The sequence below is a fragment of the Cyprinus carpio genome, chromosome A3 (assembly GCF_018340385.1).
Source record: "Cyprinus carpio isolate SPL01 chromosome A3, ASM1834038v1, whole genome shotgun sequence".
Taxonomy (NCBI): Eukaryota; Metazoa; Chordata; class Actinopteri; order Cypriniformes; family Cyprinidae; genus Cyprinus; species Cyprinus carpio.
Window position 1 is genome coordinate 29,640,783 of NC_056574.1, and position 12,440 is coordinate 29,653,222.

At 37.3% G+C, this 12,440-nt stretch overlaps 1 protein-coding gene across 1 annotated transcript; it reads right to left on the reverse strand.

Moving 5' to 3' along the window:
* Positions 1-1,362: 1,362 nt before the first annotated feature.
* LOC109059607 (interleukin-3 receptor class 2 subunit beta-like) lies at positions 1,363-12,210 on the reverse strand. Its single transcript, XM_042728721.1, has 13 exons — positions 12,072-12,210; positions 8,644-8,782; positions 8,368-8,537; positions 8,136-8,287; positions 4,994-5,138; positions 4,757-4,883; positions 4,517-4,668; positions 4,299-4,426; positions 4,028-4,202; positions 3,497-3,593; positions 3,221-3,290; positions 2,827-2,924; positions 1,363-2,516 (listed from the first exon to the last, which is right to left on the reverse strand). Exons 1-13 carry the CDS (start codon positions 12,169-12,171, stop codon positions 2,096-2,098), a joined length of 1,974 nt encoding a protein of 657 aa, XP_042584655.1. The 5' UTR covers positions 12,172-12,210; the 3' UTR covers positions 1,363-2,095.
* Between the last annotated feature and the right edge of the window lie 230 nt (positions 12,211-12,440).

The following is a 12,440-nucleotide window of genomic DNA, read 5'->3' on the forward strand; positions in this document are numbered from 1 at the left end:
TTTTTACCGTTAAAATCACAGTCATTTTTTAAAGTGGAGAGAGTGGTAGAGAATGCATTAAACTCGCACTTAGCGGCCAGTGGAAGCAACTATAAGCTGCAAGTTGGGATCACGGTCATTTGGTTACTTTATTTGTGATAAACCTCCCTAAAATATCAATCATATAAAAGAACAGACCCATAAAGATATATTAATAACCATAAAATAATACACTGCTCAAAAAAATTAAAGGAACACTTTGAAAACACATCAGATCTCAATGGGGAAAAATATCATGCAGGACATCTATACTGATATGAACTGGGTAATTTGTTAGGAATGAAAAGATGCCACATTGTTTAATGGAAATGAAAATTATCAACCTACAGAGGGCTGAATTCAAAGACACTCAAAATTAAAGTGAAAAAAGGATGCAACAGGCTAGTCCATTTAGCTGAAATTTCATTGCAGCAACTCAAAATGGTACTCAGTAGTTTGTATGGCCCCCACGTGCTTGTGTGCATGTCTGACAACGTCAGGGCACACTCCTAATGAGACGAAGGATGGTGTCCTGGGGCATTCCCTCCCAGATCTGGACCTGGGCATCACTGAGCTCCTGGACAGTCTGAGGTGCAACCTGGCGACATCAGATGGACCGAAACATAATGTCCCATAGGTGTTCTATTGGATTTAGGTCAGGTGAGCATGGGGGACATTCAATGGTATCAATTCCTTCATCCTCCTTGAACTGACTGCATACTCTCGCCACATGAGGCCGGACATTGTCGTGCACCAGGAGGAACAAGGACCCAATGCACCAGCGTAGGGTCTGACAACGGGTCCAAGGATTCCATCCCGATACCTAATGGAAGTAAGTGTGCCATTGTCTAGCCTGTAGAGGTCTCTGTGTTCCTCCATGGATATGCCTTCCCAGACCATCACTGACCCACCACCAAACCGGTCATGGTGAACAATGTTACAGGCAGCATAACATTCTTCAACGCTTTTCCAGATGCTTTTACATCTGTCACACGTGCTCAGGGTGAACCTGCTCTCATCTGTGAAAAGCACAGAGCGTATATTTCCTTGTAGAGAGAGTGGTAGAGTATGGTTAAACTTGGAGCACTCTTGCGGCTGTCTGATTGAGTGGCCAGTGGAAGCGACAATCAGCCACCAGTCGGGATCACGGCCATTTGGTCACTTTATTTGGGATAAACCTCCCTAAAATATCAATCATGTAAAAGAACAGACCCATAAGAATAAATTCAAAATCATGAAATAATATATTTCCTTGAGAGTGGTAGAGAACGGTTAAACTCGGAGCACTTGTGAGGCTGTCTGACTGACCGGCCAGTGGAAGAGACAATAACCAACCCGTCGGGATCACGGTCAGTTAAACACTTTAATCGCACTAAAATCCTTTAAAGCATCAACCATGTAAAAGTTAAACAACTGAACAGGTTCACAATAAAAAATTAAGCACAAAACACAAAATCTGCCGAAAATGTATGGTTGCTGAAACTTGATAAGGCATACTGCCAGCTGCCTGCCAGCCAGCCACTGGCAGGTCACGTGATCTGTCAGTGGTGGCTCCTGCCAGCCAGTTGAAGATTGAACTCCTACTGTTTTGATTTTTCTATTACAGTTTAAAATTGCCTTAAATTTCTACACAGTCAGTTATGAAGCCTTACTGACGGAATGTGATTTCTTCGTGAAAATGTTCATAAGCAGATTTTGCGCACAAATACCTGCGTACACAGTTAATGAATGAGGCTGCCAGTGGCTGTCAAGCTGAATTAACTGCAAAAATTGATGAGGAAGAAAAGAAGACATTCAATGCAGCTGGTATGTGAGGCACTGTGGCAAAAACAGTCATTTCGACTAATGCATTGTTTGCTTTCCACGGTTTGCACTGAGGAAATTAGATTTTTTTTTTTTTTTTTACTTTTCTTACATTCATTTAAAGCAACACTGCCATCTGTTGGTGAGACTTTCACAGTACAACAGCTTCAACTCGAAGTCCTACTGAAGCTCCAATGAGTCTTTCACCCCATTTAATTGTCCTTGGTCATTATGTTCCAGAATGTGCAATCTTCATGCATCCTCTCTGCTCTGACTAGACCGTGACGACACATGGCATTGTGAAGTAGCCGGATGGATGAGGGAGGACCATACAACCCTGATCTGGGCCGGGGGTGTATGCAGGGGGTTCGTCTGAAGGGTTATTGCTCGGGCTGTCGACAGGGACGGGGTTTTGAGTTGTTGGCATGGTGGTGGGAGGAGTAACAACGTAGCCTCCATTTACTGGAGCAAAATTCTCAGACTTTCCCGACACACATGTGTGATCTCTGTCTATAGAGCTGTCAGGGAATTTGACATGGGTGCAGGATTGCTCACTGCACAGAATATAAGGTCCACTGAAGTTCATGCCTGATTTTTCCTTGCACATGCCTTCACTCACATAGTGGTTTGATCCACCTGACTGTGCCATTTTAACAGCATCCTCATTGTGTGACAAACACGGCTCCCAAGAGATACTGTAACAAAGTTAAGTGTTAAAGAAAAACATTGTCAGACATAGAACTTTAAGATACAGAAACATGAACCTGAACCCATTTCCATAATGTGACTAAATCTAAAACTGACATAAAAATATTTAACGTATTAAGAAGTATTAACAGTAAATAATAAAGCTTTAGAATATAAAAACAAAATTAAACAAAAAGACATAAAGATGTCTAAAACTCAAATTAAAACTCAAATTAAAACTGAAAATCAAAATTTTGATAATTATGGAGACAATTCATATTTTTACTGCAAAATGTTATAATTTGATTCAGAGCTTACCTGCTTTTGCAGAGACTGACATTGTCTGCAGCCAGTAGTACACAAATGGAGGGTGACTCTTTCTCACTCTGGAGATTTGGCCACATGCTTGGAGACTTCTGAAAGAGAGAAATATAGAAAAAAAAAAAAAAAATTATGTAATACATATAACTAGGTGTAATTTGGAAGAGTGGATTACTAGTTATAAAACTTAGACCATACTAAGACCAAAAAGCATATTTGCCATCCTTAGCTGTTGTGTACCAGAAACAGTGAAATTAAATAATTAAAGCAAAGTTAAAAAAAGCAGCAATTTGACACTAATATTGAAATAAAAACAAATTGAATATTGTGCATCAAACTCCTGATTCACTTTAAACCTTTACTGTTCCAAGATCAGTTAGTAAAGGCTCACCTTCATCATCCCCTCCAGCACTTGGCTCTTTATGGGCGATGGAATTGATCCCTTCCACAACTTGATCCTTCTATTATAGAATTACACACATGAATAAACAAACACAAGTAAAACCAGCCAAACATGAACGACCATTCCTGTAGCAATACCAGTGTAATGAGATGAGAATGATTTCTAGGGAATGGATAAATTGATTAAATGTATATATTGATTTCAATGTCTGACATTTTGGATGGATGCATAAAAGCATAAATGTAAATGTATAGTGGGTTTTACCTGTGTAAGGCTGGAAGGGTGTTGTACAAGATGACGAAAAGCACGGCCACAAACACAGCAGTCAAAATGTAGATAACAAAGCTGATGGGCGATGAAACTACACACACACAAAGAGTCTTATGCATTACATATCGAGTTCTGTCCTACAGGATATTGATTGTCCTTAGCATAAATCATTTTACAAAGATATTCCCAGAACGTTTCTTACATCTTTGTTATTTTAAAAGAAGCTTTTTATGAATTATTTACACATGTATAAAGCTGAGTAATTTAATGTAAAAAGAGACAGAAGGGCATACGAACACAGGACACAGTAGGGCACTTTTTTTTTCTAGCATAAAGTCCTGAAACACTCTGTAAGTATTCTGTAAATTTTAATGGATGAATGAATTAATACTTTTTCATTACATTTACAAAGCACATCTCAGTTGTGAACTGGTAACTTAGCCAAATTTCTTTAAAATTAAATGAAATATATCAACATTAAACTAGGATGTGATCAGAAGTGCACAGCTGAAATGAAGGTGTTACCTGGCTTAGTTCTGAACACTGCTGGCTGCGACCATTCTGATGGCTGAACGTCATAAACATCATCAGGTTCATGCAGTAATCTGATCTGGACCTGGTATTCAGTTGCAGGATCTAGAGACGTAGAGGGAATCTTAGCTTCGTTTAGACCTTTAGAAAGGTTAAAGATCTCTGAGGTCTACAAAGAGAAAGTGAAATCATGCATGTGATCAGTCATAGCTACAGTGAATCATTTAGTAAATGCAACACAGATGCTGAAAGATAACTAACGCACCTTGTTGGGTGAGATTTTTAGCTGGATGGAGTAATCAATATATTGAGACACAGCTGGTTCAGTCCAGTTCAGTATGAAGTCACCATCTACTTCCTTCACATGGATCGGGCCAGGTTGTGAAAGTTTAACTGAAGAGAAGACGAATGAATATTAATGTTCCTCCTAAACTCAGATGGCAGTGCTGGCATGCAAGACTATAACATTTCAAAGAAACTCACTGTGTTTTATAGTACTGAACGTCTTAGTGTAGTACACTGGTCTTAGCTCCACTGTTAACATGTAAGGGTCAGAGGTATTTACAGAACACACAAACTCAGAAAGCTCAACGTCGCTCGACTGAAGCTGAGGATCTTCGCAACGAACTGAGGGTCTGAGAGAGAGAAAGAGTTCTCAGTGTACAGGGTGTGACATTAGATCAGCTGATAGTCACATGAGTTTGTGATAAATGGAGAACTTACTCAGTGTTATCATTATTACTGTACCAGAGATCATAAGACATAAACTGATAATGTTCTGTCTTCATTTGCCAGGTACACGTCACAGATGTTTCTTCCATTATCACACACTGCAGGTTAAAGGCTCCATCTGCAAGAGGTCATGCACTTTATTAAAACAGGTGTTTAAAGTATAAAAAGGAAATTCTTTTCTATTTTAAACTACTAGCAAAATATATATAAAAAATAAAAAATGAATACCATTGTGAGTCTTCCATGACAGCAGAGGGCTCCAGTCACTCCAGAGTCCTACAGGGCCTCGCGCCCTCACTCTGGCTTGATAATGGTAACCCAACAGTGACTCCTTGTCAATCATATACTCAGAAGCACTGATGTTATCCACAGTCTGTTCCAGTAAAAGAGAATGAGAAAACAGATTCATTCACAAACAAAAGAAGTGTCGCTGAAATTATGTACTCTCTGTGAGGTACTTCTTTCGACTAAGTAATTACTCAGAGACTGTTTAAAAATCATCTTCTACTGTGAGTGTGTCTAGTATGAATGTAATCCGGGCTGTGTTTTACTTTGCTTTTAGACGCATACTTCCCTATGTACTTCCCAACAGGGGAATCCCCACTGCCATTTTGAAGTGTGCTCCACTTAAGTGGACAGGGCAAGTTTATATGGACAGATCCTCAGGTCCTGAATTTCGACAGAGCGAGTCAGTCTTTTTCATATGTACACTTCAGGCATCTCCATATTCCACAATATAGCACGGTTGTGAAGTCACCACAGATCGCATTGAATTTACTCCCACCCAAAACAGCGATATATGAATCATTTTTTAATATTTAAAACAGCTCCAGCATACCTATACACATACAAAATGCTGCATCAAACAGATCCGTAAGGCAAAAATAAATAAGTAAATAATTATAAATATATAAATAATAATAATAATAATAAATCAACTCCATAGCAGATTCCAAGTGATCAAGGGTTTAGGATGTTCCACTTCAGCCCCTAGCAAGGGTTCCACCAGTAGTGGGCACTTGTGCAACATAATCATCTGAGTCAAAAATTGGCCTGGCATGTCCCCGACACCCACAGCTGTGGTCTTTGCACTTGACCACTTGTCTACTTACATGACGTACTTCCTATATGGCCCAAGTGTTCAAATGGGTGTGAAGACAGCAAGTCTGTGTTGAACTTTTGATTATCCGATGGGAAATATTTACAATGTATTGTTAAAATACAAGTAAAGTTTTTACAGAGCTTTATTTATACAGCCTGTACATGTATAACTTTACACTTTAAAATAAGCTTCAAAATTTCTTTCAGTAGTACAAATTACACCATTTAATTGAGTGATAAAAGCAAGTTGCAAACTTTTTTTTTCTTCTGGGTACTTTTTGCCTAATCTATTATGAATGGTGTGAATTCGGACATAATTCTTTTGTCACAAAAAGTTTTTAGTCATTAATTTGACCGATTCGTTCAAAACACTGATTCATTTAGGAACAAAAACTGTTGACTGCCTATTTGAGCGAGTCGTTGAATTATTCACTCAACCAATTTGTTTGTTCAAAACACTAATTCATTCAGGAAGTAAACACTACTGTGTTGCACTGACTAGTCGATTCTTCTGTCTTTGCAAATATTGTCAACATTGCCTCAAAAGTGTAAGTTACTACTAAATACAAACACCTTGTTTATTGAACTGTTGTGTAAAAACAATTTCACATTTATTAATGTTTTTTTTTTTTTTTTACTTCTGCTGTTTTAGTTTACAAAAACAGTCCGTCATGCTCCTTGACACCGCAAAATAGTAATGAAAATTTGTTTTCATATTAGTGTAATTTAGTATCGTAATTTAGTATCAAAAACAAATCAATCGGAAGTCTCAGAAAGTAACTTCCGCCCACGTTGCAAAATAAGGTGATCATAGTTGCCAAGTCCACAAATTATACACGACTTTGGGCTTCTTTGTTTGTAAAGTTGTGTGAAAAAATCCTGGGTTTGCGGTTTTTTGGGCTTAGTTTAAAAAATATGGTTGCTTGTTAGGAAAACCTGACAAGCAACTTAGTTTCTTTTAATTTATGTTCACTGTATTCTCCAATGCATTGATTGACACTCTGTCTGCTATCTTACAGTTAATAGCCAATCAGTGCACAAATATAAGTGCTGTAGTGTAATTTGCCATATATTCCACCCCCTCTCCATGTGCCTTTTTTTTTACGTGATTTTTCTTCAATGAGGGATTGGAGGAAAATCGCATTAAAAAAGAAGGCGCATGACGCTGTAATCCAAGCAATGATAGTAGTAGATGTAGAGGAGTGGGATGACTTTTTTCCTTTATAAGGTAGCCTAATTTTTAATTTTTACAATGTTTTTGTAATGTATTAATTATCACGGGCTGTAATAAAAAAACAATTAGGCCTATAGCCTACTAATACTAAGAGTATATATTTTGTCGAATAGAAAATATTTTAGTAGGCTATAATAAATATGTGGTGATGTTACAGCTTCCCTTTGAAGCTCTTGTGTTTTTCTTCTTTTCCATCTCTCAAATCCTATTCTGCTCACAGGTGATTGGAGATGAGTTTTGTTCCTGCTTTGTTTTTGATTTTTTGTAAAATAACTTCTGTTTTTGCTTTTTAGATAAAATGGTAGTTTCAGTTTAATATGTTGCAGGCTGATTTATTGGTAATAAATAATTGATAATAAATAATATTGATGATAATGAATTATTTAAAAATATTGGGCTTGTTTTGGACTTGTTTTTGAAGCTGTGGTTGCTTATTTGTTTTGCAAGAGTTGGCAACAGTGAAGGTGATAGTTATATCAGTAACACATTCTGTGCGTATGTGCAAGTACACATTCATCAGTAAACAATGTTCAGTTTCACGACAAATACATATAAACGCGCTCAGCATTTCCCCATGTAAATATCCGAATCTTGAGAGTGGATCTGTCTCCAGTTTCATAATGCTAGCATCACTCTTTCATGTGGAGGCTTTATCTTAGGTGGGAATCATGTGAAGTTTGAGGTTATGATGACATTTCCGTACAATGGCAGATTGTGGTGTTTGATATTATAGTGAAACAGATATGCTTCTGCACATTTGAAGACAGGATATCCACAAGATATCCTATCAGATGATATTTTGAGTGTGTCAGACCTTTTAAATGCTGTTTAGGCTTGGAACCTATACTGACATTTTATTCATTTAAAACAATTATTTCATTACAAATATAAATAGATACAGTAGGATACACTGTCATTCAAAAGTTCGGAGTCGGCAAGATTCAGATTCAAATTACTAATATGCATTTGTGGTAGATAATTATTTATTTATTATTTATTTTACGGTGTACTGTGTGTGTCTTTGTGTGTACTCACAGTCCAGTTATGCATGTATATGCGATACTGAAGCTGGTACACAAGAGTTCCTGTGATTTTTGAGGATGCAGGATACGGGCTTCTCCAGGACAGCAGACGACCTCCGTTATCAGTCACCATCTCTGTCAAGTCCGTTGGGGCCCTAACTTTTCCTGAAATCACACACATGGAACAGTGAAAGGCTTTTCCACGCCAGAGCTTTAGAAGGTAAATGCACAAAACACACACTCACCTTTCTGATCAACTCTGAGAGTCGTGACTTTGGGTACACAGGGCACTTTGAAATAGAGAATGTGATCTGTTCCTGTGCTAAACCTGTCAGTGTCATAGCGACACATGTGAGAGATCTTCCCATTGGATAAAAGCACACCGGATCTATTTAAGACGCAAAGTGTCTCTTCTCTACAGACAGGGAGAGAGAGTGTAAAAAAAAGTTAATTTTCCCTATTGTAGTCTTTCTTTCTTTCAGTGCTTGTTTGTATTTTTGTATTGTTTTTTTTCCACTTACTCTAAAGTTGTGTCCAAGTAGTACAATTCATGCATGTTTTCTGTATCTTGTGAATGAACATGTGGATCGACCTCCCATGTGCACTCTACATAGGTCATGTAGTCATTGTGGCACTGCAAGGAATCCATCACTGCAGATTCTGAAAAAAAGAGTTCAAAGGTCAGTCTTAAGTGTAATGACATCGGTTCATGTCTGAGATTTGATAGACATTGCAACAAAAGAGTCACTAAAGTGCCACTGCATCCCAGATACATTTTCTTGCTTTCAGACAAATAATACAGGCTTAATTAGTTTATATATATATACAGTTGTACACATACGTTTACATAGCCCTTGTAGAATACGCAAAATGTTCATAATTTTAACAAAATAAGAGGGATCATGTAAAATCGCATGTTATTTTTTTATTTAGTACTGTCTTGAATAAGCTGTTTCACATAACAGATGTTTATATATTCTCCACAAGACAAAATAATAACTGGATTTGTAAAATTCAGTTATGGGTTGCACTCTCTTCCACTCTCAATACCACGATGGAGGTGAGACCCTTGAGGCACCGAACCCCCAAATGCACCCCGGCGCCACGGCACATGGCTGCCCACTGCTCCGAGGGTGTGTTCACGACGTGTGTGAGTGTGTTCACTACTGTGTGTGTGCACATGGATGGGTTAAATGCAGAGAACAAATTCCGAGTATGGGTCACCATACTTGGCCACACGTCACTTCACTTTCACTTTTCACTTTCACTATATTTATTTTATTTCAGCTGGTTGCCATGGCAACATTTTTCATTTTAATTTAGTTCAACTTGATGTACTTAAATAACTACAACTAAAATAATATAAAATATATAAAAATGGATTTAAGATGAAGCTACAGTGCCTTGCAAAAGTATTCATACCCCTTCATTTTTTTTCACATTTTGTTTTGTTGCTGCCCTATGTTAAACTGCTTTAACTTTTTTTTCCCACATAAATCTGCACTCCATACACCATAATGGTAACACAAAAAAATGGTTTTTAACTTCTTTGCTAATTTATTAAAAATAAAAAAATAAAATGATTCCATTGCATAAGTATTCAATCATACCCTCATCTGGGACAGTTGAAATTTAGCTCAGGAGCATTCATATTGCTTTTAGATGTTACTACACTTCAAGTGAAGTTAACCTGTGGCAAATTCAATTGAATGGGCATGGTTTGGGAAGCCACACATGCCTTAATAAAAGGTCTAACGACTTGCAATGCATATCAGAGCAAAAATCAAGCCCTGAGGTCAAAAGAACTGCCTGTAGAGCAAAATTCTGCTTCATTGAAGGGTCACAGAAGCATTTAGTCTCTGTTACCCAACCAGGACTCTTCCTAGAAGTGGCCTTCTGGCCGAACTGAGCAATTTATGGAGAAAGGCTTTGGTTAGTGTAGGGACAAAGAACCTGATGGTCACTCTAGTTGAGCTCCATGATCATATGTGTAAATAAGAGAATTCTACAGAAGGACAAACATCACTGCAACACTCCACCAATCTGGGCTTTATGGCGGTGTGTCAAGACTCCATCCTCTTTTCAGTTAAGACACATGAAAACACACTTGGAATTTACAAAAGATGCACCTAAGGACCCTCAGACTCTGAGAAACAAGATTCTCTGGTCACTTCTCATGTTTAAAGGAAACCAGCTCTGCTCATCACCTGCAGAGTACATCCCAAAAGTAAAGTGTGCTGGTAGCAGCCTTATGCTGTGGGGCTGTTTTTCAGCAGCAGGGACTGAGGGACTCGTCAGAGTAGAAGGAATGCTCAGTGCAGCAAAATATAGATATAGCCTTAATGAAAACCCAGTCCAGAGCATTCAGAAGCTCAGACTAGGCAGAAGGTTTACCTTCCAACAGGACAATGACCCTAAACACACAGCAAGAGTAGATTATAGACAACTCTGTGAATGTCCTTGAGTGGCCCAGCCAGAGCCTGGGATTGAACCCAGTCAAATATTTCTGGAGAAACCTGAAAATGTGCATCTGCCCCATCCAGCCTGACAGAGCTTGAGAGATAAAGAGATGAGGAGAAGGATGGCATCTAATTGCCAAATGCTGATGAGCAAAGCTTGTTGCATCATAACTTAAAATACTTGAGGCTGTTAAGGTTCTTCAGCTTAATATTTTAGTTTTAGGGTATGAATACTTATGCAATGTACTTATTTCAGAATTTTTTATTTTTTTTTGTGACAATTCTGACTTTGCTTTGTCAGTATGGCATATGGAGTGTAGATTGATGTGGAGAAAAAGTAATTTAAAGCAGTTTAACATAAGGATGCTTCATAACAAAATGTGAAAAAAACGAAGGGGTATGAATACTTTTGCAAGGCACTGCATATAGACATAAAAACAAAAACAACTCAAAATGACAAATAACTACATCTTTAGCTGAAATTAGAATGAAAACTAAAAATATAAAAATAAAAACTTATTAAAAATATTAATACAAACTATAATAGTATCTCAGTGATGCTAAAATAACACTTCGCAGATATTGTTTTCACAGGTAAGAATTGAACCTATAAAATGTCCATAAATGTTTATCAACATCAACTTGAGATTTTTATTTACAATTTAGATGAATATAAAATGTATATTTTAGTTGCTGTAACTGGCTTTTACAAACATTTTTCACCATTTTAGTAATTTAAATGGCTTTGCGATGTGACATTCATTTTCCTGTATTTTTTGTCATTAATAAAAATAAATAAACTTGACAATTTCATGAAATTTTAATTAAACTTTATATATATATATATATATATATATATATATATATATATATATATATATATAAACACCAAAGAATAATCATAATTATTTTTTGCTCTTGTTTAGTGTGTGACATCATAAGACATGTCAGTTTCCCAAAACTAAAAATGCATGAATAGTGGGAATGGCATATATACAATATACACCTGCATAGATGATTTGTCCTCTAGGAGGGAAATTTTTTTATTTTTTTCAAAGCTGTCTATTTTTTATTTTTTTATCCCCAGACATGTGGCCACAGACAGGAACTTCGAGTGATTTGCTAATCTGACAAAGCCCTGGGTGATGTAAGTTTTGGATTGCTAAACTTAAAGGGATTTTTTAAAATTATTATTTTTAGATTCTGCAAGGTTCTTAAGATTACTTAGAATCAGACCTTCAGAGCTGCTTTATACTGGCCAATCAAAGCCACGTCCTGAATTACAAGTGTCTGCAAAGGGAAATCTCTATTGATGTTTAGATCGGTCCAAGATAAGGATTTATTTCGGATGGGATAATAAAATTTATATGTATGAGTCCAGAGCGGAGGACTGATAAGGGTCTATCTGGTGGACACAGGCCTGAACTAAACAGGTTTAAAAAAAAGATCTGAATGCAATAATGTCTGAGAGTGTTATCTTTCTCTCTCACCTTTCCCAGGCATGACTTCGTGATGAGGACACTGGTCATCACTGTCTCCCCTGACCAGCAGAGCGAATCCAACCATATGCAGAATCCACGTGGAGAACATTGTAGCTGAGATCCAAGATCAGAAAGCCAGGCGCTTTTTACAGCAGGTGATTCTGCCGGTTACTTTCAAGATATCTGTATATTTAGAAACCAGTGCTGATTGTTAGAACCATTCAATTTAAAAGTACAGTTCAACCAACCTCATGTCATTTGGGCAACATATGAAGAATTTTACCCTTACTGACTTCAAAATAGCTTATCTTCTGTTCCTTTTTTAGGTGAACTAACACTTTAAGAACAAATGTGTCAACAGATATCACGCTGTTATAA